This window comes from Gorilla gorilla, chromosome 1 (genome assembly GCF_029281585.2).
Source record: "Gorilla gorilla gorilla isolate KB3781 chromosome 1, NHGRI_mGorGor1-v2.1_pri, whole genome shotgun sequence".
NCBI classification, from domain to species: Eukaryota; Metazoa; Chordata; class Mammalia; order Primates; family Hominidae; genus Gorilla; species Gorilla gorilla.
Window position 1 is genome coordinate 210644267 of NC_073224.2, and position 26554 is coordinate 210670820.

Genomic DNA, 26554 nt, shown 5'->3' on the forward strand with positions numbered 1-26554 from the left:
AAGAAAACTAAGGCTCAAAGAGGAGAAACCACTTTCCCAAGGTTAGAGAAACCAACAACATGCAGGATTTGGACAATGGTCTGCCTGATGCCTAAACCTGGGCTATGAAATACTCACCTCTGCCACCAGGTTGTTGTGTAAACATATATCATTTTGACTCCCAGGGTCTTAATTTAAAGGAAAAAAAACTATCTTTCCTCTGAGGACTTTACAGAGCAGATCAAATGGGATCGTGGACAGGACTCGCCAGCCAGCCACTGACTATGTGGCCTCTCCTGCCTGGCATAAGCCCTCTGAGCCTCACTTTCTGTATCTGGGCTAATCCCACAGAGCTTTCCAGGACTGAAACAATATTTATAACAGGCTCAGCACAGAGTAGGAGCCAACACCTGGCAGATACTGTCACCCCCTTCATTGTCTCAGCTTCCTCCTATGGGCACCAACAAAGGCAGTGACCTTCCTGCCCTTCTAGAGTGCTCCCAGCCAACAGTGACCAAGTAGCTTCCTTGCTGGGATGGGCAGTGGTGCGCTCCTCACCCTCCTGCTCCCAGGGCTGGGGGAAGTGGGAGTGGGCTCTGATCCCTGCTCAGGCACCCTCTGCAGGGAACAGGCGGTGGGGAGACTCACCCGCTCCAGGGCAAAAGTGCGCACGACATACTCAGCCAGGGTCTCTGTCTTCACCAGCGTAATCTTGATGTCCCCGTAGGTGTCTGAGTCCTCCGGCCAATACCGTGAGCATTTCACCTGGAGGCCCCACAGGACGGGACTCAGTGGGCTCTTCGCTGCCCCCTTGGCCTGCCATGCGCCCCAGCTCGCCCCACAGCCCGGCTTACCCTGCCCACCTCGACCAGCTTGGTGATCATGACGATGCTGGAACAGTGCTCCTGCCACACCATACGCCAGAAGTCGTAGACCATCTCAGGTTTCGGCCCTGGGGATGCAGGCAGAGGGTGCCTGTCCCTGAGACAAGGTCTCCACCCCAGGTCAGCACATCCAGCACCATCCAGCACCACACCCCAGGCCAGGAGGCCTCCTGAGCCCCAATGGGGGCTTCATGCTGCCCACAACACCCAGCTTGCGGCTGGCGCAGGCCTGTAGGGCCCTGAGGTTGGGTAGCATCAGGAGAGGGCCTGGCTAAAGAGCCCGCTCATCCTGAATGGGACCCTGGAGGAGGACCAGATGGTTGGGCAATGGCATGAGTGTCCAGGAGGGACAGACAGATGGACAGTCGTGGAAAGGGATGCAAACAGAAGAACCCAGGCAGCCACCAGACCAAGAGGCCCAACCCACACCCATGAGGCCTGAGCCCAGCTGGCCCTTTTACAGACACCACTTTGGAGACAGGCAGGTAGACCAGGAGCAACAGATGGACTGAGCACATCAGGGAGACACAAACACAAAGAGGGGACAAACGCAGTTGGCCAGATTCCAAGAGATCCAGCAGAATAGGGAGCAGATGAACAAGCAGGGAGCCAGAATATGGCGACGGTGGGGAGACATTCAGGAATCAAGCGGATCAGCAGGGGAGGCAGAAAGGCAAGCTGAGGGCATTCCAGCACGCTGGGAGGCACATGGGAAGGCGCATGTGGGCAGAGGTGCCAGGTACCTTGAGTGGCTATGAAGTGGTTTGACCTGTGGTAACCCTGGAACAGGAGGAGAGAGCACGGTTAGACCCCAGGGAGTAGCCCCTCACTCCCTCACACCTCCTCTACCCTCCCCTCCCAGCAGCAGAACCCCTTCCCCACCAGGGAACTGCTCCCTCGCATCCCTAGGACCTCCTAAGCAGGATGACTTTGCATCCCCCCCGGTCCCCGAGGAAGTGGAGAAGTACAGCTGGGACACCAGAGTCGTGGGCTTAATCCAACCTGGGCTGTGCAACCCCAGGGAGGACATGACTCCTTTATGTGCCTAGAGGGACCCCCCACCCATAAAGTGGAGAGAGGCATCTGCTTTCAGCCAGGCTGTTGTTCGGAGACAGAGTCCCCAATGGCCCTGCCCTGTTCCCAGGGTTCCAGAAGCTCTAATCAACCCAGATCCCACACGTGGGATAACCAGAGCTTGTCAGTTATCTTAGCCCCCACACTTGGGATAACCAGAATGGACAGTACCCCTCCCCCTTACTCCTCAGTCACTCAGAGCATGCGGGGCCTAGATGAGGGCTTCAGGATGGAAGTATATGGGCACAGACATTACTCATGGCCCTTGGATAAAATGTTAAAATCTTTAAGATCAATAATAATGACCCTGTTATGGTCACGTACTGTGCTAAGCACTTTACCTGTACCACCTCCCACGAGAGAGAGGCCAAGAGCTACTTCATTCTCCATCCCCAGAGCCCCCAAGCTGAGGAGAGAAACCTGCCCTCTGACAAGCCACCCCAGGGCCACAGCCACCCATGAGGTCCTGCCACAAGGCCATCTTTCTGAGCAAAAGAATTCACCAGATACCAAGGGCATCAATGCGGGCAATGAGGAAAGGGGAATTAGTACTGCAAGGCTGGCGCTGAGAAAACTAGCCCAGCCCCCTACCTCAAGTTTACACCCTCAACACAGCTCCCAGCAACTCCTCCGGTCTCATGAACTTCCCAGGCCTGAGGAGCCCAGGGGCCAGACTGCCAAGGTTCAAATCCCAGCTCTACCTCTCACTAGCTGTGTGCCTTTGAGCAAAAACTCCTTCATTTCTCTATGCCTCCATTTTCATGTCTATAAAATGGAATAATTACAGCATTTACCTCTGAGGGCTGTTGTGAGGAGCAAATAAAGTAGTATGTTAAATGTCTGCCACTGTGTCTAGCACAAAGTCAGTACTTATTCAGTAATAGCCATTATTATTACTACTACTATTTTAAAGCTGAAGCAGTATCCTTGAAGATACAAATGAATCAAGTGTATCAAATGGAAGTCAAGAATTGCTGGGGCAGAAGGCAATTGACTATGGGGTGAAGAATCTGAGTCTTGGAGTTGAATGGACCTGGGTCCCTGCCACAGCTATGCCGAGCAGTAGCTGTGTAACTCTGAGCGCTGAGAAGGTGCTTCTCAGTCTTTCTTGAGACATAAATCTCCCGGGGGATCTTGTTAAAAGGCAGATTCAGATTCAAAGGTCTGAGGTGGGGCCCGGGATTATGCATCACCAGCTCCCAGGTGGTGTCCATATTGCTGGCCTCAAAACATCCTGAGTAGCCAGGCTCTTGGCCTCTCTAAGCCTTTGTTCTCCTCTGCAATATGAGGATAATAGCAAGACAAACACTCAGAGATTCTGCTGGATACCTGCTCACTGTTCCCACGAAAATGACCAAAACATAGTCAAAGTGACTAATGACGAAAAGCCTCCCAGTGACTCTCAGCCCTCAGCACTGGAACTTCTCCACGTCTAGCCCAATTCCCTCCTGCTGTTGCTCCATGCCACTGTCTCCACTGCAGCCTCGACCTCCAGTGCTCAAGCAATCCTCCCACCTCAACCTCCCAAGTAGGTGGGACTACAGGCACAGGCCACTACATCCAACTAATTTTTGTTTGTTGGTTTGTTTGTAGAAACGGGGTCTCACTATGTTACCCAGGCTGGTCTAACTCCTGGGCTCAAGCAATCCTCCTGCCTCAGCCTCCCAAAGTACTGAGATTACAGGTGTGAGCCACTGCACCCAGCCAAGAAATATATTTTTTAAAAGAAAAAGGAGACAAAATGGAAAAAGCACCCACAAAATAGCAAATAATCACCAGTCATTAAATATTATGAAAACGGTATATATGTATTAAAAATCCCCAGCCTAGGCAACATACTGAGACCCCATCTCTCTCTCTCTCTTTTTTTTTTTTTTTTTTTTTTTTTTGAGACAGGGACTGGCTCTGTTGCTCAGTCTGGAGTGCAATGGCACGATCTCAGCTCACTGCAACTTCTGCCTCCCAGGCTTAAGCAACCCTCCCACTTCAGCCTCCCCAGTAGCTGGGACTACAGGCATGAGCCACCACGCCCAGCTAATTTTTGTATTTTTTGTAGAGACAATCTCACTATGTTGCCCACGCTGGTCTCGAACTCCTGGACTCAAGCAATCTGCCTGCCTTGGCCTCCCAAAGTGCTGAGAAGACCCCATCTCTTAAAAAAAAAAAAAAAAAAAAGGAAAAAATTAGCCGGGCATAGCAGCACACGCCTGTAGTCCCAGCTACTCAGGAGGCTGAGGTAGAAGGATTGCTTGTGCATAGGACTTCAAGGCTGCAGTGAGCCATGATCACACCCCTACACTCCAGAGCAAGAACCTGTCTCAAAAAAAAAGAAAAAAGAAATCAAATCAGAGAATAGCTAGATGAATTAGGGTAGTTTTTTTAATTTTAAAAGGCTAAAAAATGGGCCAGGTGTGGTGGCTCATGCCTGTAATCCCAGCACTTTGGGAGGCCAAGGCAGGTGGATCACCTAAGGTCAGGAGTTTGAGACCAGCCTAACATGGTGAAACCCCATCTCTACTAAAAATACAAAAATTAGCTGGGCATGGTGGTGCATGCCTGTAATTCCAGCTACCTGGGAGGCTGAGACACGAGAATCACTTGAACCCAGGAGGCAGAGGTTGCAGTGAGCCGAGATCGTGCCACTGCGCTCCAGCCTGGGCAACAAGAGCGAAACTCCACCTCAAAAAAAAAAAAAAAAGCATAATGTTTAAAAACAGACTATCCAAACTGCTTCCACCAAAAAACATTCAAATTAAGGCTAAATTGAGGGTAAAATGGTCAGGGTTGAGTTTCAGACAAACTGATCATGAAGGTATTTGAACACTAGGGAAAGTAGTTTTAGGAGGCTGACCTGGGGCTGTCCAAGATCTTGACCCTTAAGCAGCAGAAACAGGGCCCTCCAGGGCAGCTTCCCCTGCACCCTCCAAAGGGTCCTGTAGAAGGTGCAGCTAGGGAGGACTCTTTGGGAATGGCGGAGCCAGGGAAGGAAGGTGACAGACTGTGGTGACCAGTGCAGAATGGGTAGGGGAAGCACCCCCAACACTGCTGCCCCTGCTCAAGGCAGTGGAGGATGGGAGGGAACTGCTTACAATAGGAACACTCTCGAATCTTCAGCCCCGGGCGGCCCCTGGCCAGGCTGCTGAAATGGACGGTTGGTGCTGGGCACATAAGTAGAAAGGAAGGACAGAGACAGAGAGACAGACAGCCAGAGACCATGAGAGAGTCTGAGATACAGCCAGTCAGACAGACAGGAGGAAGAGGAGGAGGAGGAGAAGGGGAGAGAGATACTTACTTCTCGGTTTATCCGAATCTTAATGATTCCAGTGAGGAAACAGTACAAAGCAAAAGAGACAGATATTAGGCCAGGGGCAGATGGAGGTGGACGGAGCACAGGAGTGGCCAGAATGGGCGATGTGAGCAGGTCAGGCAGAGCGGAGACGGGCAGGCCGGGCCGGGCTGAGCCACAGAGTGGGGAGTGGCATGTCCCTGCCAGGGCCCAAGAGAAGCCAACTGGGACCTTGGCAAGACCAAGGAGAGGCCCGCTGTCACCAAAGCTGCCCAAGTCTGCCAGGCTGGGCCTGGCCCTGACTCCAACCAAGGGACAGGATGAGTGGGGGAGGCAGCAAGGGATTCTGGGAAACATGGCATGGCACATCTGGCCCCAGGAGGAGGAGAAGAAGAGGGAGAGGAGAGGCCACCTCCAGAGGCCCTGACTACCTCGGCTCCCAGACCTGTGCCTTGCTCTGCCTGGCCCCCCAGGCCTTTGCTTAGGCAGCTCCCCACCCGGGACACTCTTCCCTCTCCTCTCCAGCCACCCAGAGGCAGCTCAAGCCCTGCTTCCTCCACAAAGCCCACCACACCAGCCCTGGCTCTGCCACTAGCCTGCTGTGTAACACTCAAGCTGTGTGATCTCTCTCCTGGCCTGCACTTGCTCATCTAATCTGAAGTTATTTTGATCCGTAAACATGTCTATCTGTCTCACCCACTCAAATGGATATGTTCAAGGAAAGCAGAGGCCATGACTGTCTTGTTCACATCTGTATCCCTGGTGCCCAGCACAATGCATGGCACAAAGGAAGTGCTCAAAATATATTTCATACGTGATTAAATGATGCTCTCCCAAACTTGGTTTGCTGTAGGGATTAGGGGCCCTGTCCCGCCTCGCCCCTCTTCCACACCTAGGAAGTAGACTCATCACCTCTCTTTGACACCCAAGCCCAGGCCTCCTGGCTGCCTGCTCTGTCTCTGGCCCCTCCCTCCAATCCATCCAAGTCCTGCTGCTGCAGCAGGGGGCAGGACAGCCTCACAGCAGCAAAGGCTTTAGAGACACAGACAGGCTGAGATTTGAGTCCTTTCTTTACCACTCACTAGCTGTGCAACCTGGGACAAGTCGCTCCACGTCTCTGAGCCCCGGTTTCCTCACCTGTAAAGTGAGGTCATGGTGCTAACTGCCTCAAAGGGTGGGTGGAGGGATTACAGAAAAGGAGATCTTGGGTGTAAAGTGCTTAGCACAGTGCTTGGCACTCAGTACGTGCTGGATAAATGTGCGTTATTATTCTTAAAGGACCACTCTGATCATGGTCAAAACACTTTAACAACTCCCTGGTGCCCCTAGGAAAAAGCCCCGACTCCTGAGCCCGCCATTTGAGGTCTTCACAATCCAGCCCCTGCCTACCTCTTCAGCCTCGTGGTGCACGATGAGAATCTCATTCTCCATGCCTCCCGCCTTCCTCACCTCTTGGCCTAGCTGTCTGCCTCTTCCCTTTGCTTTGCTTCTCTAAAGCACCTCATCTCTCAGGCCAACTCCAGCCTACAGAAAGCCTTCCAGAAGCTGCTGCCCACTGTCCTCCCTCCTCTGAGCTCCCTGGCACTGGCTGCAGAGATAGGGGCACTCCGAACTCAGCCATTTGAACCCCCATTTATCCGGACAGGTTTCTGCCCTGCCTGGATAGTAAGCCTGGAGCAGGCAGGGCCAGGTCTGCAGAAATGACAGGGCAAGGCACTCACATCTATGTAGTTGGCATTAATGTAGTCGGCATTGGGGTCTCCCAGCATCGGGTGTAGTTTCACTCGGTGCCGATCATCTGTAAACACAGAGCAGGTGGGCAGGGGCTGAACTGGGGAGCCCAGAGCTAGGCAGTCAAGGAGGGATTCCTGGAGGCTAGGGGATAGGGCACAGGCAGGGCAGCCAGGGAACCTAGAGTCTTAGGGCTTACCAGTAGTCTCTGGGCACCATGGGAGGCAGAACACGCCAGGGGGTAGAGCCTGGGCTATGGAGTCAAGGAGGCCTAAAGAGTGTATGCTGCTCAGGCAATTACTGGCTCTGAGACCTTAAGCCGGAATCTTAATCTCCCAAGCCTCAGTTTCCTTATTTGTAAAACAGGGATTATAGTATTTCCCGCTTCACAGGGAAATTGAAGGGAATAAATGAAACAAGCACAGGGCGTGACGTGTGGTAGGCCCTCAATAAAAGGTGGCCAATGCTACTATCATCTCTGAGGCTGCCCCAGCTCACCCTGGCTGTGCTCCCCCTCCTGATACCCTCCCACCCACTGCCCTGGACCCCAGGCCCTTCCCCAGGACTCACAGGCAGGCATTGGCTCCTGCCGGCTGCCCTTGACCTTGTCTTTCTTCTTTGTGGCGTCCCAGCCTTCAAAGAAGCTCTACCAGAAAGAAAAGTGGTGGTCAGTGGGAGAGAGGGACCCTCACTGATAGGGCCCCTTCCCCTCAGTGGGGATGATGTAGGCAGGATGGGGGTGGGACGATAAAGGCCAGATTCAAGCTGAACTTGGGCCTGAGATAAAGTCACTGTGTCACTGTGGGTCCTTTTATCAGCCAGGGACCAGGGTCAAAACCAAGGCATGTGGGGGGAAGGGAAATGAGAAAAGAGGAAAAGAGGGTCAGGGTTCAAAGACATTTTGGAATAAGGGTCAGGCTTAGAATAACAGTTAGAAAGAAGGTAATGGTGAGGTCAGATTTAGATTAGGATAAGGGCGATGTCAGAGTCCAGACAGAGGTGGGATGAGATCCAGAGTTCAAATGGAGCTTAGGAATGACAGTCAGGATCAATGTCAGGCTGGGATTAGGTCAAGGTCAGTGTTGGTGGGCAGATTCAGTTTAGGGACAGAATAAGGATCCCGATCACAGTCCACATAGAGATGGAGACAAGATTCAAGGTCAGATTTCAAATCAGGGTTAGCATGAGAGTGAAAAACCAAATCAGTCTAAAATTAGGATGAGGGTCAGAGTCGAGGTCAAAAAGGTTGAGTTGGGAACTGTCAGAGCAGGGGTCCAACCAGGACTAGGCTGAGGGTTGCCAGGGTCAGAGTCCACAGAGAGTAAGAGCCAGGTGAGGCCTCTGCAGGGATCCTGCTGGCCCGGGGCCGGCGTGCACCTCATACTCCTGCTTGAAGCCGTAACCCTCGGCCGTCTTCATCTGGTTGATGTGCTGCAGAAGGTCTGCGACACGCACCGCAGGGTGCAGCTGCCCCGTGTGGTATGGGGAGCCCTTCCGGCCACAGGGACGCCTCGGGGAGCCCCCCAGGAGGCTGCTGGCCTCAGTGACCCCACTGCTGCGCTGGTCTCCTGCAGTCAGAGAAAGACAAAAGGGTTCTTGACACACATGCCCCAGCCTCGGGGGTCCTGGAGAGACTGGGGTCTATGGGGGTGGGGAGGCACAGCCAATGCCAAGGATAGCTGGGTTGTTGGCTGGAGCCAAGCAGCCTAGCCAGGCCCACCCTGTGTGGTCCTGGACACATTCCCTCCCTCCAAATCTCGGTTCCACCTGTAGAATGAGCAGGTCAGATCAGGTGGCCTCCGAGGGCCCTTGCAGCCCTGCCTGGCTAGATTTCATTATCCCCTCACTCTATCCAGCGAGGCTTCACCATGCTACCTGCAGAAGGCAGCGCTCTGCAGAGCCCATGACAGCCGCTTCTTCCTCCCCCTCTTCCAGAGAACAACCTGGAACACTGGCAACTCCCAGCAATTACCCCCATTCAAAGACAAGCAAATCAGAAATTAGCAGCTGCTGCCAACCCCTCTGCAGATTAACACCAGGCACCCGAATAGGCGCCTTTCTCCTGCGCAGGCAGTTGCCTTTCTCCCGCGCAGGCAGTTCCACCGTCAGCCTGTGCGGGGCCGCAGCCAGTGGGGGAGTGGGTGGAGAGGTCCACAGCTCCTCACGCACCCTGGGAAACCATCCTCCCCCCAGCCCCCAGGACCACCCCGTCCCCGGCGGCTCTGCTCAGCATTCCCAAGGACGTCCCACTCTGGTCTTGGAGATCAGGTCCTGGGACTGAGAAAATAGCCACACCCGCCTTGGGACACGCACGCCCACTCACTCACTTAATACTTATGCATCGCTTAACAACAGGGATGCATTCCGAAAAATGCATTGTTAGGTGATTTGGTCTTTGTGCGAACACCACAGAGTGTATTTACACAAACTCAGATGGTAGAGCCTACTCCATGGACCTGGGCTGCACGGCATAGCCTATTGCTCCTACGCTACAAACCTGTACTGAATACTGTAGGCAATTATAACACAATGGTAAGTATTTATGTATCTCCACATAGAAAATGCACAGTAAAAATACGCTATAAAAATAATAAATGGGCCGGGTGTGGTGGCTCAAACCTGTAATCCCAGAAATTTGGGAGGCCGAGGCGGGTGAATCATGAGGTCAGGAGTTCGAGACCAACCTGGACAACATGGTGAAACCCTGTCTCTACTAAAAATACAAAAAATTAGCTGGGTATGATGGCACGAGCCTGTAACCCCAGCTACTTGGGAGGCTGAGGCAGGAGAATCACTTGAACCTGGGAGGCAGAGGTTGCAGTGAGCCGAGATCGCGCCACTGCCCTCCAGCCCAGGTGACAGTGCAAGACTCTGTCTCAAAAAAAAGAAAAAAAAAAAACCATAATAAATGATACACCTGTATAAGGCATTTACCATGAATGAAGCTGCAGGACTGGAAGCTGTCCTGGGTGAGTCACTGAGTGACTGGTAAGTGAATATGAAGGCCTAGGACATTCCTGTACGCTACTGTGAGCTTTATAAACACTGTATGCTTAGGCTACAATACACTTATTTAAAAATAGTTTTCCTTCTTCAATAATAAATTAATCTTAGCTTACTGAAATGTTTTAATTTGAATTTTTTGACTTTTGTAATGACATGCACATAGTACAGCTATACAAAAATATTTTCTATCTTTATTCTATACACTTTTTTCTATTTAAAATTTCTTTTCGTTTTTTAAATTTTTTTTGTTAAAAACTAAGACACACACACACACACACACACACACACATACACATTAGCCTAGGCCTGCACAGGGTCAGGATCATCAGTATCACTGTCTTCCACCTCCATATCTTGTCCCACTGGGAGGTCTTTAGGGGCAATAACACACATGTAGCCGACATCACCTATGAAAACGTTGCCTTCTAAGACTTGGAACCAACCCAAATGTCCATCAGTGATAGACTGGATTAAGAAAATGTGGCACATACACACTATGGAATACTATGCAGCCATAAAAAAGGATGAGTTCATGTCCTTTGTAGGGACATGGATGAAGCTGGAAACCATCATTCTGAGCAAACTATTGCAAGGACAGAAAACCAAACACTACATGTTCTCACTCAGGTGGGAATTGAACAATGAGAACACTTGGACACAGGGCGGGGAACATCACACACCAGGGCCTGTCGTGGGATGAGGGGAGGGGGGAAGGATAGCATTAGGAGATACACCTAATATAAATGAGGAGTTAATGGGTGTAGCACACCAACATGGCACATGTATACATATGTAACAAACCTGCACATTGTGCACATGTACTCTAGAACTTAAAGTATAATAAAAAAAAAAAAAAGAAAGAAAATGGTGTCTTCTTCTGGGACACTTCCTGAAGGACCTGCCAGAGGCTGTTTTACAGTTAACTTTTTTAAAAATAAGTACACTCTAAAATAATGATTAATAGTATATTAAATACATAAACCAGTAACACGGTCATCATTAACTATTATCTACTGCACATAATTGTATGTGCTAGACTTTTTTACAACTGACAATGCAGTAGGTTTATTCCAGCTTCACCACAAACAAGTGAATAATGCATTGCACGATGACATTATGATGGCTACAATGTCACTAGGTCATAGGAGTTTTTCAACTCCGTTATAATCTTATAGGACCACCATGGTATACGTGGTCCATTGTTGACCAAAACTTCATTATGTGGTGCATGACTGTACGCATGTCCCTCCTCCTGCTCTGGGTGAGGCTATGAGGGGCTTATTCAACTCCAGCCCTCCCCACATTTTCAAGCCAATCTCTGCCCAGATCTAAGCTGGCAGGATCCAGTGGGGCACTGTCAGTGGGGCCTAGACAACCTGCCCCCACTCCCTGTGCCTTCACATATGCTGTCCTTCTCCCTCCAAAACTCCTCCTCCCCCTACTTTTCTTGCCTGATGAACTCATACTCATCCTTCAACTCTCAACTGAAATGACCCTCCTGGCAAGAACCCTCTCCGGTGCCTGGCCTAGAATTCCTACTCAGCAACTAACTGGCAGAATGAATGCAGGATCACCAGGAGACCCCCTGATGAGCTCAACTTCCTCAAACTCCAACCAGGTCAGGGAGGCTGCCCCATTGTGCTTGGGTTCCACCTTCCTGTGCCATGGTTTGAAGATAACTTCACCTCATTTGTTTCTCTGCTCTCAGGAACCACGGTCTTCAGCTGCCTATAGTTCAATGTCTGAAAGCACTTGATTCCTATATTTTAGCTGGATTTCTGGTTGCTTATAGCTGGATGACAAATCAAGTACCAGTTATGCCATTGTGGTGGGATGCCCAAACCCTTAATTTTACAGATGGGGAAACTGAGGTCCAAAGAGAAAAGACTGGCCTAATATGGTGGTTGCCAAAGTGTTTCAGAAAATTGTAGGTATGCAAGATGATTAAGTGGTGTCCCATTAAAAAGAAGAGCAAGAGGAGGAAGAGGAATTCTGTGTTTTAAAGGAGTCTGTGAAATTCTGGTTTAAACAAAAACAAACAGGTTTCTTCCCTGCAAGACCTCTCAGGGCTTTCGGCATGTTTGTTTGCATTTTAAATCTTCAAGAGAGGAGTGGAAACAGCAATGTTTCATAAACATCTTTTGCCACGGAGGGCTTTTCTTGTCTGTTTCATGAAACATCCTCAGGAGAACACAGTGCAATGTAGACACTGAGAGATGGGCTCTGGAAAGACTTCAGATCAATTCCCAGCTCTGTATGTGACCGTGGGGATGTTACCTACTCTCTCCAAACTTCCATTCTCACATGTCAAGTGAAGGTAAAAATTGTTATAGTCCAATATGATGATGTAAATATTAAATATAATAATGTATATAAAGCACCCAGCCCAGTGCCTGGCACACAGCGAGCACCTGCAAGGGCAACTGTTGACATTACTAGTCATTTCCAGGAAAGGAAGGAAGCCCCTGAGTGCCAGAAAGCCATGGCAGCTGGCTGACAAGAGTCTTGGTCCTTCTCTGCTGTAAGATCTTGGGTCTGGGACCTAAAAGGCAGCTTGAAAAGATGATTCCAAGGAGTGTCCGTAACGCACCACCAGGCAAGTGCAACGGTTTCAAGAAGAGGGACTTCTGTTGGCTCAAAGAACTCAGAGAAGAAACTGGCGAGATGGAGAAGCCCTCATGCTCTTTGTGGAAAGTGGGCCGACAGCTCCACAGAGAGCTCTCCTGGCAGAGAAAGGAGCAAATGAGGGTGGCAGAGAATCAAAGAGTTTATCCCAGAGATCCTGAAAGGCTGGCAGCCCTGGCACAGCCCCACAAGGAGGCATGCAATCAGTGCACAGTGGCTGAGGACAAGCAAAAAGTCCCGCCTGGAAAGCCAGAGCCACATCTGGGCAGCTGACAGCTGAGCCTAAGAATAACACAAGATGTTCTACAAATAAGACCATCAGGAAAGGAAGGGATGATGATGTTCCCAAAAGGACCCTCCAATTCCTGGGCCCAGAGAGGACAGGTCCCTACTCTCCTTGCCTATGAGTTCCCCTGTGGGACTTGAGACACACTTCCTACCCCACCCCATCCCCTACCCCTAAGGACCAGTTTGCCCATAGGCCCACCTTCAAAGTCTCCACTTTGGGACTCTCCCAGGCTCTTCCTAGCACCATCGTGACTGTGGAACATCTTCTGTGAGTAACCACTGGACAGCTGATGCTTTATGGGGAGGGCTGAGGCCCAGAAAAAAGAACACTAGGTTTGGAGTCAGAGAGACCTGAATTCAAATTCTGGCTCAAGTTCCTTGACCTCTCTGGGTCTCAGTTTCCTCTTCTGGAAATGAAAATCCTCAGCCCTCCCTCAGTGATGGCACTTTCCCTGATTCCCATCACCCTCAGATGAGGAGAGGCCCCCAGTTATTCAATTTGGTAGCACCCCAAACTTTTCCTCCACTGTTTGCAATTAGCAAGTAAGTTTCTTTCCTACAGAAGCACAGCCTGTAATAAGAGCTAGCCATATCTAACATATTGAGTGCCCAGCACAATTCTTAAGTCATTTATTCCCTAGAATATCCGTATGGCAGGGGCACTATCATTGTTCCTCTTGTGCAAACGAGAAAACTGAGGCCCAGAAGAGTTAAGCTACTTGCTCATTAAATGGAAGCACTAGGATTCAAACCCAGGCTTGAATCCACCTGACTCTGAGACCCTGCTGTCCCCACTGCTCTCTCTGCTTCCCTGATTAAGGGGCATTGATGGGCATGAAAAAACCTGGCACTTATTTGACAAACAATTTGGCCAACACCGACTGGCACCCACAGGAGTCAATAGCTCCAGACGGACAAGGCCCAGGAGGATCTGAGGGTTTTTGCAGGCAGGATTTCAGAAACAACAGGGCTCATTCCAACACCTTGGGAAGGTTCCAGCTGGCTTTTTCACACCAGCCCCGCCACCAGTTACCCACAGTGATAAGTCCTTCATTTAAAATTTGCATAGAAGGATCCACCAAAATCAACATGGCTTTCCATTCTAAACCACAAAAACCTGGCCTCCACTATTTGGAAAAGAAGAAAGTGGAAGGCAGACCAGCAAGTGGAGGGCAGAGAAGAATAAAGAGAGAGAAGGTGCTGAGGCACAGCTCAGCTCATCTCCTGGACACGTTTTGTTTTTTTTTTTTTTGTCTTTTTTTTTGAGACAGAGTCTTGCTCTGTCTGCCAGGCTGGAGTGCAGTGCAGTGGAGTGATCTCGGCTCACTGCAACCTCTGCCTCCCAGGTTCAAGCAATTCTTGTGCCTCAGCCTCCCAAGTAGCTGGGATTACAGGCGCCTGCCACCATCCCCGGCTAATTTTTGTATTTTTAGTAGAGACGGGGTTTCACCACGTTAGCCAGGCTGGTCTTGAACTCCTAACCTCAAGCGATCTGCCTGCCTCTGCCTCCTCAAGTGCTGGGATTACAGGTGTGAGCTACTGCGCCTAGCACCTTTTGAGTTTCCAACCATCACCTCTGCCCAAGCTCAGTGCCCCCTCCTCCTCACCATCAGTCAACCATACCCATCTCACCAAAATGCTGACCACTCCTGCCCAAGGGCATATTTTCTCAAAACTAACAGCACTGATCGTCCCCACTATCCACATAGCAATTAGCCTGGTCCCGACTTCCCTGGGTCAGTCCTGACTCCCCAACTCATCAGTGAATCCCAGGAGCAGAGCCCGTGTTTCCTGCCTCTCTCTGTCTCTCAACAAGACTCAGCAGTTAGGCATGAGCCCACACCACCCTGATATCCCACTCTCTCTAGCACCCACTGGAGGATTTAGTGCAGTCACACCTCTCCCTGTCTCCTCCCATGCCTATCACCACACATTTGCACATACGGTGCCTCCTCTACACATGCCCTTTCCTTCCCATCTCTGCGGTCTGAATCCTACCCATCCCTCAAGGTGCAGCATGATGCAGTAGAAACAAATTTGCAACTCAGAAAGACTTGCATTTAAGTCCTGACTCTGCCACTTTCTGGCTGTTTAACCTGGACAAGTGACTTCCCCTCTCCAAGCCTCTGTTTCCTGATTTGTAAGCTGAAGGGTTAATAACAGCTACTAAGCAGGCAGGTGCGGTGGCTCACACCTGTAATCCCAGCACTTTGGGAGGCCAAGACGGGTGGATCACTTGAGGTCAGGAGTTCGAGACCAGCCTGGCCAACATAGTGAAACCCCGTCTCTACAAAAAATACAAAAATTAGCCAGGCGTGATGGCAGGTGCCTGTAATCCCAGCTACTAGGGAGGCTGAGGCAGGAGAATCACTTGAACCCGGGAGGCAGAGGGTTGCAGTGAGCCAGGATTGCACCACTGCACTCCAGCCTGGGCGACAGAGTGAGACCCCGTTTCAAAAAAAAGAAAACAGCTACTAAGCAGGGTAAAATGGTATAAAATGGTGAAAATTTAATGAGAGAGATTACAAGGAGAATATGATTAATAAGTGCATAACACTGAGTTTAAAAACATAAATAAAATGGCCAAATACCTAGACAAATATAACTTATCAAAAATATAACTTTCTATTTTTAAAAAAATAGAAAGCCTGAATAGTTGTTTAGTCCTTTAAATATATCAAATTAGAAGTTTAAAATCTGGCCAGACACGGTGGCTCACACCTGTAATCCCAGCACTTTGAGAGGCAAAGACAGGTAAATCGCTTGGGCCCAGGGGTTCAAGACCAACCTGGACAACATGACAAAACCCTGTCTCTACAAAAAATACAAAAAAAAAAAAAGTAGCAAGGCATGACAGTGGGCACCTGTACTCCCAGCTGTTCAGGAGGCTGAGGTAGGAGGATCACTTGAGCCCAGGAGGTCAAGGTTGCAGTGAACCATGATCACACCACTATAGTCCAGCCTGGGCAACAGAGTGAAACCCTATCTCAAAAAGAAAAAAAAAAAAAAAAGAAAAGAAAGGAAACATCATAATCATCATGACCAAGTTGAATTTATCCCAGGAATTTAAGGTAATTTTTTAAAAATCTAAAAATGTCACTCATCCCATTAGCAGACAAAAGGGGAAAAAATAATTATCACAATAATTGCAGAAAAAAGTATTTGGTAAGTTTAATGTCCACTTAAAACCTCTCAGCAAACTAAAAACTAAAAGGAATTTGGTTAGCCTGATAAAAACATTTCTACCAAAACCCCAAAGCAATCTTCATTCTGTGTTTAAATGTTAGAAACATTCCTGTTAAAGTCAGGAAAAGAAGACAAGGATTCCAGCTACAACCAGTCTATTCAACACAGTACCGGAGGTCCCAGCCAAAAAAACATGGGGAAAAAGAATAAGAAGTGGGAAAGAAGAAACAACTATTTCTTCTGCAAAGGATATTCACAGATCCTTTAACTGCTCAGAAAGCCTGAAACATTCTACAGACAAATGAGAATAAGAAAGCATATCGAGAAGTATGAATATAAGGCTGGGCACAGTGGCTCATGCCTGTAATCTCAGCACTTCGAGAGGCCAAGGTGGGTGGATCACCTGAGGTCAGGAGTGCGAGACTAGCCTGGTCAACATGGTGAAACCCCATCTCTACTAAAAAAAAATACAAAAATTAGCTGGGCGTGGTGGCGCACGTCTGTAATCCCAGCTACTTGGGAGGCTGAGGCAGGAGAATCACTTGAACCAGGGAGGCAGAGGTTGGAGTGAGCTGAGATTGCGCCACTGCACTCCAGCCTGGGTGACAGAGTGAGACTCCGTCTCACAAAAAAAAAAAAGAGGTATGAATGTAAGATCAATATGCAATCAAAAATAAACTGCATTTCTCTATATAAGAAATGGAAATGTAATATTTGAAAAGTGTATCATTTGCAATAGAAGTCAAAAATAAAGAACCTAGGGACATCTATCTAAAAAAAGATGTACAAGATTTTATGGAGAGAATTATTGAAAGACATTCAAGACCTACATAAATGGGGCAATATACATCACTTTCATGGGTGGAAAGACAATTTCATAAGATGGCGATTCTTCCAAATTGATCTATAAATTCAATACAAAACCATCCAACAAAGTTTTTCAAGAAACTTAAAGAGATGACTCTAAAATTTATAACAAAGAGAATTAGCCGAGCGTGATGGCTCATGCCTGTAATCCCAACACTTTGGGAGGCTGAGGCGGGCAGATCACTGGAGCCCAGGAGTTTGAGACCAGCCTGGAGTAACATAGTGAAACCCCATCTCTACCAAAAAAAAAAAAAAAAAATGCAAAGATTAGCCAGGCATGGTGGTGCGCCCCTGTAGTCCCAGCTCCTCGGGAGGCTGAGGTGGGAGATCGCTTGAGCCCGGAAGACGAAGGTTGCAGTGAGCCCAGATTGTGCCACTGCACTCCAGCCTGGGTGACAGAGCTAGATCCTATCACATTAAGAAAGAGAGAGAGAACGAAAACAAAAATAGCCAAGACATCCTTGATGAAGCACAAAGTTGGCACAGCTTCATGTTTCAGATATCAAGACTTAAATAGCCTCGATAATTAGACCGTGTGGTTAGGAATCAACCAAACCGACCAATGAAAGAAACAGGGAACTGAAAAATGATCTGCGTATCTGTAGAAATGTGGTGTGCGAGAAAGATGGCACTGCAAATCAGCAGGGAAAGCGTGAACTATAATAAATGATGCTGGGACAGTGGCTTATCACCATGGAAAAAATAAAATCCTTAATTTATACCACCACACACAAAAATCAATTCCAGATGGATAAAGATTTAAATATAAAATGTAAAATGTTATAAGTTCTAGAAAAAAAGCAAAAAATACTTTATAACTTTGGATAGGGAAAACTTCTTTAAAAAACACAAAAAGTAGAAATCACAAAGAAAAACACTGATGAATTTAAATACGCGAAAATAAAAATCTTCTGTTCATCCAAAGACACTATAAATAACCTAGGAAGATAAGCCACAAATTGGGAGGAGATATTTGCAATTCACAAGTGACAAATGATTATTATCCTAAATATATAAAGAACTCCTAAAAACCACTAAGAAAGCAACAGAAAACCCAATAGAAAATTAGGTGAAAGACATGAACAGGCATTTCACGGAAAAAGAGACCTGAATGGCCATTGATGACTTGAAAATACGTTCAACCTCATTAGTCATCAGTGAAATGCAAATTAAGACTACAGAGAATTACCATTTTATACAAACTAATGTGGCAGAAGTGAAAAAGGCTGGCAAATTTTGATCTTGATGTAGAGCAACAGAAAGTCTTACACACTGCTGCTAGGAAAGAAAACAGGCACAGTTGCTTTGGAAAGCAACTTGGCACTCTTATTAAGCTGAAGATGCACGTACTCCATAATCCAGCAATTCTATTTCTAGAACCTTGTGTGCAGGTGCATCTAGACATCCACATCAGAATATTCACAGCAGTCTCATTTGTGATAACAAGAAAACTAAAAACCAATCGAATGCCCATGGATGGCAGAATGGAGAAGTCAACTGTGATACAGCCATACAATGGGAAACTACGCATCAGAGAAAGTAAATGAACTGCAGGAAAACATCCACATGGGTAAATTTAAATATGATGTGGAGTTAAGAAGTAGTGTGTGATTTCATTTTTATAAAGGATGAAAATGAGCAAAACTATACAATGCGTTGTTTGGGGATATATGTACACATGGTAAAACTACCCCCAAAAGTCCGGGCGCGGTGGCTCACGCCTGTAATCCCAGCACTTTGGGAGGCCGAGGCAGGTGGATCACGAGGTCAGGAGATCGAGACCATCCTGGCTAACATGGTGAAATCCCATCTCTATTAAAAATACAAATAATTAGCTGGGCGCAGTGGCGGGCGCCTGTAGTCCCAGCTACTAGGGAGACTGAGGCAGAAGAATGGCATGAATGCGGGAGGCGGAGCTTGCAGTGAGCGGAGATTGCGCCACTGCACTCCAGCCTGGGTGACAGAGGGAGACTCCGTCTCAAAAAAAAAAACGAAAAACTACCCCCGAAAAAGGTAGGAAAATTATAAACACAAATTTCAAGGGAGGCTGGGCACAGTGACTCACGCCAGTAATCCCAACACTTTGGGAGGCTGAGGCGGACAGATCAATTGAGGTCAGGAGTTCGAGACCAGCGTGGCTAACATGGTGAAACCCTGTCTCTACTAAAAATACAAAAACTGGCCAGGTGCGGTGACTCATGCCTGTAATCCCAAGACTCTGGGAGGCCAATGTGGGTGGATCTCCTAAGGTCAGGAGTTCAAGACCAGCCTGGCCAACATGGTGAAACCCCATCTCTACTAAAAATACAAAAATTATCTGGGTGTGGTGGCGCACACCTGTAATCCCAGCTACTCAGGAGGCTGAGCCAGGAGAATTGCTCCAACCCTGGAGGCAGAGGTTACAGTGAGCCAAGATCACGCCACTGCACTCCAGCCTGGGCAACAGAGTGAGACTCCGTCTCAAAAAAACAAAAAAATTAGCCGGGTATGGTGGCAGGTGCCTGTAATCCCAGCTACTTGGGAGGTTAAGGCAGGAAAATCGTTTGAACCTGGGAGGCAGAGGTTACAGTGAGCCAAGATCATGCCACTGCACTCCAGCCTGGGTGATAGAGTGAGATTCCATCTCAAAAAAAAAAAAAACACACACAACAATTTCAAGGGAATATTTACATCTAAGAAAGAGGTAGGGGATATAGCCAGGGAGGTGTACCAAGATGATGTTCTAATTCACCAATGAGGTTCATTGCTGTTTGTTGTATTGTTATGATTTTATGACTTTCATAAACATTACGTATTCTCTTCTGTACAAATCAACACTAAACAGAATAAAAAGATGTGGGATGAAGCAAGTTATGACACAGACCTAGTACATAACGGCTGACTCACTATATTCTGTGAATACAAGCACAGCCCTAAGTGATTTTGCACACATTATCTCATTTAGTCTTCACATTGGCCCTACTAGCAGAGGCAATCTGCATTCCCATTTTATACACAAGGAAACAGACATCCAGAGGGCTTAAGTGACTTGGCCCAGGTCACACAGCTAAGAAAGGGAGAGGTAAGCCCAGGTCTGACTCTATATCGGTCTCTCTCAGCCACTGTATCCCCACCTCTCACATAACAGGTACTCAGTAAGGGGTGAGGCCACTCTGATCCCTCTGATCCTACAGCAGCACCTCCTCCTTGACGATTGTCACAATGGACCTTGCATTCCTCTTTTACTAGCAGAATTCCTTGCAAGCTCCTCTAGTACACAATGCAAAAACGCCACCTGTGCTGGCTCTGTATCCAGAAGGTATCCAGCAGGAGCACCATAGATGCTTCACTTTTGGTTGCAGGTGTTACAGAACTCACCTGATGTGGGGACCCTATTGTCTCAGGTCGGGAGCCCCAGAGCCATGAAGAAGGGGTAGGAGGGCCGGGCACTCACCCCGGGTGCTGTAGCCATGGGTGTCCATGAAGGACAGGCCCAGCCGCTCGTCCTCCTGCAGGGTGCTCTGGTCTGTGAAGCTGCGGTCCACGGCGCTCATCATGTGTGTCTTCTCCTGGCGGTAGTTGACGGTGGCCTTGGTCATGTTCACCGGCTTCCTGGAGAGGGGGGTTGAGGGGAGACACAGGCATTGTGTGGGGCTGGACAGCACCCAGAGGTGGCTGGGGAGGCCCTGGAGTAAGGGGACCTCAAGGCCAGGAGCCAGCAGCTGTCCTAGAAGCATCTCTGGATGCTGAGGGCTCTGCCCCCATCCTTCACTCACTAGACCCAGAGCTGCTTCTTCCCTGAAAAGGGCTTGGCAGAGCCCATCCTAGGGACCTTTGCTAAGGGAAAGGGGTGGAGCAGCAGTGGCTTCAGGCTGGGATCTCACTCCTAAGTTTCACTGGCCCCCTGGGCTTAGGAAATGGGAAAGAAAGTCACTCCAGGGCTAATTTGGTGTCACAGCAGACAGCCCCCCTCACCCCCACTGCACCCCAAACTAGGAAAATGGCTGGCCCAGCTCCAGGCCCAGCATGTCCCCACCTCTCTCCTCCCCGTGTTAAACAGGGACAGCTCTCCAGACTCCTCTTTCTCCTTCAGGAAGGAGGGACTACACCCCTCCTTCCCCGCAGAGAGTCTAGCTTGTGCTCAGCCAGAGCTCGGGGGCTTCCCCCACGCACAGAATGAACTCCACCCTTGGCTTCTCCCTACTCCCAGTAGCACCTAGGATGGTCCCAGCATAGACCACCACAGACTTGTAAAGAGACCCACAGAAGGTCCAGATTCCCACCACTGCCCACCAGTCCGTCCTGCTGCTCAGAGCAGCAGGGAAGAGAAAGAGAGACCTCCTCTCCCTCCAGGCCCAGCTTCACGGATGAGGATGGCAGTTTGTGACTTCGAAGGAACTTGGAGGAAAGTGGGAGGGAGAAAAGGAGGTGGGGAGATAGGGCCATGGACAGAGGACAGCCAGCCAGCCTGGCTGAACATGGAGCCCAGAGAGGACCCATCACTGAGCAGATGCTGGCCTAGAGGGCGGTCTCCAGGGGTGTGCCACAGGCTTTGTTCCCAGCCCAGGATTCCTGGCCTACCTGGAAGAAGAGCTACAGAAACAAACCAACCTGATCCCCAAAAGATGGAACCCGGGAGGGACACCTAACGCTGTTGGCATCCAGCTGAGCTCAATGTGAGATTAAGCAGATGGAATTTAATACAGATTCTTTGAGAAGTTCTGCATCTGGTTTTGAAAACTAACTGCGCAAGCAGCAAGGAGAGCTGCCTGTCCACAGCCCCTGCAGGAGCCAAGCTGGGGGCCCAGCGCGAGTCGCTAGGTGTTGAGTTGTTGGAAAAGCTCATGTCAGGAAACACTAAGGTAAGGAGCTGTCCAGGGAGGAGGAGGTGAGAGACCCACTGTCCTCAGGGCTGGCCTGGCGCCCTCTGGGCCTGCACTTCGAGGGAGGGAAAACCAGCACAGGGGCAGGAGGAATGTTCCGGAAGGCTTGCAGAGTAGAAGACAGAGACAGAAGACAGAGTAGCATCGGCAGGCTGTGGAGTCAGCAGGGGCCTGGGTTGTATCCCAGCTCCAGCGCATTTTGCGACCTCCCACAACTCCCTTGGTCTCTCTGAGCCTCAGTTTCCTCATCAGTAAAGTGGGAGTGATAAAAGCTCCTATTTCTCAGAGCTGTTGTGAGGACTCTGTCAAGAACTGAGCACAGGGCTTGGCCCAGAGGAGGCTCCCAGGAAATGGTGGGTCTGCAGAGCTGGGGCTGCCTGGCTGGAGAAGGGACTTGTAGGGGCCTGAGAGTTGCCTGTGCTGTGGGAGAAGCTGCCAGTCTCAGAACAGGTAGGCCCCACCCACATGCACACAAGCACACACATGCACATGGACGTGGGCTCCACAGCGTGTCCTGAACGTGGATTTGGTTGGAGGTCAGGACACCCTTCTAACCACGAGGAACAGTAGACATAAGGGGCTGCTCTGGTGGTGAAGGGGACATTGAGGCTCAGGGACTTGCTGGGGGTGACTCAGCAGGGCCAGCTCTGAACCCATGCCTCTTAGGGGCAGAACCAGCACTCATGACCACGACTTGAGGAGGAAGATGCAGAGGGGAAGGACAGAGCAGAGGAAAGAAAGTCAGAGGCCGAGGCGACCAGGGAGAACCGCGTGGACACCAGGCCAGGCTGGGTGCAGTGAGACTAAGCCCAACCAGAGAAGGCGGGGGCAGGGGATCTCCCCCTAGGCAGGGCCGGGGACTCCCAGGCAAGGTAGAGCTACTTACGGGTAGTAGGAGTAGGCATAGTGGTCTCTCCTGGCAGCGTGCAAAGAGAGAACAGCACAGTTGTGTCCGAGGTCCGTCCACCAAGGCCGGGCTGAGGCAATGCCCAGGCAGCAGGGTGGGGCCTGGGTACCTCTCGGGCTGGGGAGGGGGCTGGCCAGGGACTTAACAGGTCAGGAGGACCTCCCTGGTCAGGCTCAGATATTAATGACCAGGACCCAAGGCCCTTCTGAAACCTTCCCCAAGCCTACTGCAGGAGTGAGGAGGAGGTGGGAAAAGGACCTAGGGGGCCACAGAGCTTTCACACACAGTCATACACATATGCACACTCACACAGACACACATGTAGATATATGCTCACATACACACTCATACATGGAGAAACACATATCAACACACACAAATGCAGACACACAGGTGCAGATATGCATACACATGTATTCAGACACACTTGACACACACTCACTTAGACATATATTCACAAACACACACACACACACATTAGACATCCCCTGACACACACAGACTCATACTCTCTAGGCTAACTGTGCTTACCAGGGCTGTTCTCATCCCCCACCCTCCCACCCTGCACGGCCCTCTGCCCATAAGGGGTCAGCCCTTTGCCTGCACCTCCACCTGGGTGGGGACAGAAAGGGGGCAGGATGGAGAGGACTCCAGATGTATGCCCAGGACACAACTAGGGCCCACCCTTACCTACCCTGCCTGCCCCTGGGTGTGGGATCCACTAAAGGAGCCAGGTCATCCCCTCTGGGAGCACCTGGGGCACAGCTTCCATCAAGAGCCCTACCTTACCGCAAAGCACCCACAGTGTAAAGCAGGTTGGATTCCCATTTCACAGGCGGGGAAGCTGAGTCAGGGAGCATGGGCTGCCTGGGCCTCTCTGGGGGTCAGTGGCAGAGTCCAGAGCAAACACCTGCCCCAGGACCCTGGTCCTGGAACTTCCTCTGTGCTCCCCTCCCAGGCTCTCCGGAGGCCTCCATTCACTTGCCCCCACATCACCCTGTCAGCAGGGACCCCAAAGAATGGCCTTCCACAGGAAATCCTGCAGATGAAGGGGAGGAGAGCGGAAGACGGACCAGCAAAGGCAGGAGCTTGGCCCCAGGTCACAGAGCACATCTCCTCCATCCCAGGGAGAGAGGGGAGAGTCCAGGGCGCTGGGGCTGTTGCAGAGGCTCCACGAGGGAGGACACGGCTGAAGAAATGGCATTCTTCTGGCCTCAGTTGACACATTGTGCCTTCAAAAGGGCCTTCCCGGACCACTCTCCCACGAGTGCCAGCTACATGATGTCTCTTGTATTCTCTTTGCCCCCAACACCCAGCACCCTGTTCTTTTCACAATTTGCAATTATCTCTTCCATTTGTGCTATTTCTAATTTCATGCCAGGCTCTCCACTGGCTACAAAGTACAGGAGGACAGAATCCTTGTCTTTTTGTCTCCCTCGGTTTCCCCAGGGTCCCACACATTGTAATCCCACAATAAATATTTTGTTGAATGGAGTAATCAATAAATGAGGAAAAATAAATAAAAGAACTTCACCTCCATGTGCTTCCACTTTCTTCTTTAAAAAGTGAGGTTAAGCCTGGGCATGGTGGCTCAGGTAGGCCTATAATCCCTGCACTTTGGGAGGCCGAGGCGGGTGGATCACCTGAGGTCGGGAGTTCGAGACCAGCCTGGCCAACATGATGATACCCTGTCTCTACTAAAAATACAAAAAATTAGCCGAGTGTGGTGGTGGACACCTGTAATCCCAGCTACTCAGGAGGCTGAGGCAGGAGAATCACTTGAACCCAGGAGGCAGAGGTTGCAGTGAGCCAAGACTGCATCACTGCACTCCAGCCTGGACAACAAGAGCAAAACTCTGTCTCAAAAAATACATACATACCCATCCTGGCTAACAAGGTGAAACCCCGTCTCTACTAAAAATAAAAAAAAGATTAGCTGGGCGTGGTGGTGGGCGCCTGTAGTCCCAGCTACTCAGAAGGCTGAGGCAGGAGAATGGCGTGAACCTGGGAGGCAGAGCTTGCAGTGAGCTGAGATCGCACCACCGCACTCTAGCCTGGATGACAGAGCTTGAGTCCATTTAAAAAAAAAAAAAAAAAAAAAAACAAACACATACATACACAGTGAGGTTAATAATAATCTCCCACAGGGACTGCTGTGAGGCCCCAGCACCGGGAAGCAACCAGCAGTGCCCACAAACCACTCCTCCCTACACCTCAGAGTGGGGAGACCCGACTCCCCTGGGCTAGACTGTGGAGATATAGACAAGACAGGGCTTTCTCTGCCCTTCATGGAGCTCTTAACCCAGGAGGGGAGGCAAGCATTGAGCAAAACACTGCAAGTAAGTAAATGACAAAGTGCAGGGAGAAGAAAGTGCTGCCACGGAGAAGGGTGGGGTATGGGGACTTCTGGAAGCACAGCCAGGGGATCTGACCTGGCCTGGGGTCACCAGCCTCCCTTCCAGGCCCTGGAATTCCCCTACAGCAGATGCATCCAGTCTGATCGTCCACAGAGGCAGGGCAGGATGGAGAATCTGAAATCTTCTTCCAGCTGGCCTCTATTACCCATAATCCCCCTGGGACTCCCTCCTGGGGGCGTGGTAACTGCCCTCCTCAGCAACTTCCTACTCTTGTTAGTTATGTTGGCACCCCACGTTGATCTGAACACCCCCATCCCTGCCAGGGCTGCTGCATCCCATGATACCCACAATGCAGACTACAAAAGCCCTGAGGAGCACGGAAGGCCCTGAAGGCCAGGCTCAGATCCAGGGGCATGCAGTGGGTACTACACAGTGAGACTGAATGGCTTTCAGAGGAAGTAAGGAGGTCCAGAGTGATGGGGGATGACGGGTTCCTGGAAGCATCTGGGATAACTTGGGTTTATGGAGTAGCAAATACATAATGGAAGGTTTCCCAGTGAGGCCCTGACAACATTTCTGATCCACCCTGTCCTGGGCCCAGTGCTCTCTCTGCAGTGCTCTCTTTGACACCCCCGACTCTGCCAATCCTCTTCTCCTTGAGGGTAGATTTCTAGGACCTCAAATACCACCTGAAACTGAAATCTGCCCCCTCCATTATAGCCCTCTCCAGCCCCAGCCCTACTTAAAGTCACTTCTCAGGCCCCCTGCTGGGGGAAAGTCAGGGGCTTGCCATTCTGGGGGCACTGCCTGTGCACCAGACTCAGTGAGGCCTTCACATTTGTAGGCGAGCCTGAGTTGAAGTCAGGCCCTACTGCTCATCAGCCAAGTGGCCTGGGCAAGGTGCTTTCATTACAGTTTCTTCATCCAGAAAAAAGGGAGTCAGTCAAGATCCAAGAAGGAAATGTTCTCTGATGCATCCTGAGTGCAGAACAGTGCCTGGTACACAGTAGATGTCCAATAACTAATGTACTCATGGATGATGTGTGTGAAGCTCCTGGCACATAGTAATCCCTCATTAAATGATACTTTAAAATAGTCTCTCTTAAAGCTGTGCAGGAACAACGAGGGGAAAAATCAGAGTGTATCGCCCTGGCTGGGCCATCCCCCCCCATCTCCTCCACTCTGCTGCACACTCCACCCCTAGACTCTCTCTCTCTTGCTGGTGTCTGGCCTCAGGCAAGGTGGCCCCAGCCAGCTCTCTCTCTCATCTTCCTGGATCCTATTATCTGCTCTTGGCAGCCCAGAGACACAGCCAACTCATCCATGTATGCCCAGCCTGGCAGCAGTAGGGGCTATAGAAGCCAGAGCCCAGGTGGGGAAGGGTGGAGCTGGCTCTGCCTCTGGCTCTCCGGGTAGCCTTGGGCAGCCCTGCGTGCCCTCTAGGCCTCAACATCCCCATCCCTCATTTAAGGTGCTTGGACCACAGTGTCCCACGGCTGCCT

At 50.1% G+C, this 26554-nt stretch overlaps 1 protein-coding gene across 20 annotated transcripts in view; it reads right to left on the minus strand.

Moving 5' to 3' along the window:
• PTPRU (protein tyrosine phosphatase receptor type U) overlaps window positions 1-26554 on the minus strand; it is a 90173-nt gene that overhangs the window by 14382 nt on the left and 49237 nt on the right. For 4 of the 20 annotated variants that reach the window (XM_055389830.2, XM_019013872.4, XM_063700983.1 and 1 more), the window contains 9 exons: window positions 22675-22704; window positions 20360-20517; window positions 8332-8522; window positions 7525-7600; window positions 6945-7021; window positions 5230-5247; window positions 1607-1643; window positions 834-931; window positions 628-744 (listed from right to left, as the gene is read on the minus strand). In XM_055389830.2, coding sequence (XP_055245805.2) covers window positions 628-744; window positions 834-931; window positions 1607-1643; window positions 5230-5247; window positions 6945-7021; window positions 7525-7600; window positions 8332-8522; window positions 20360-20517; window positions 22675-22704 — 802 coding nt within the window. The remainder of the gene's footprint in view (window positions 1-627; window positions 745-833; window positions 932-1606; window positions 1644-5229; window positions 5248-6944; window positions 7022-7524; window positions 7601-8331; window positions 8523-20359; window positions 20518-22674; window positions 22705-26554) is intronic. The other 16 variants (XM_019013904.4, XM_055389847.2, XM_055389874.2 and 13 more) reach the window with 6 other exon arrangements.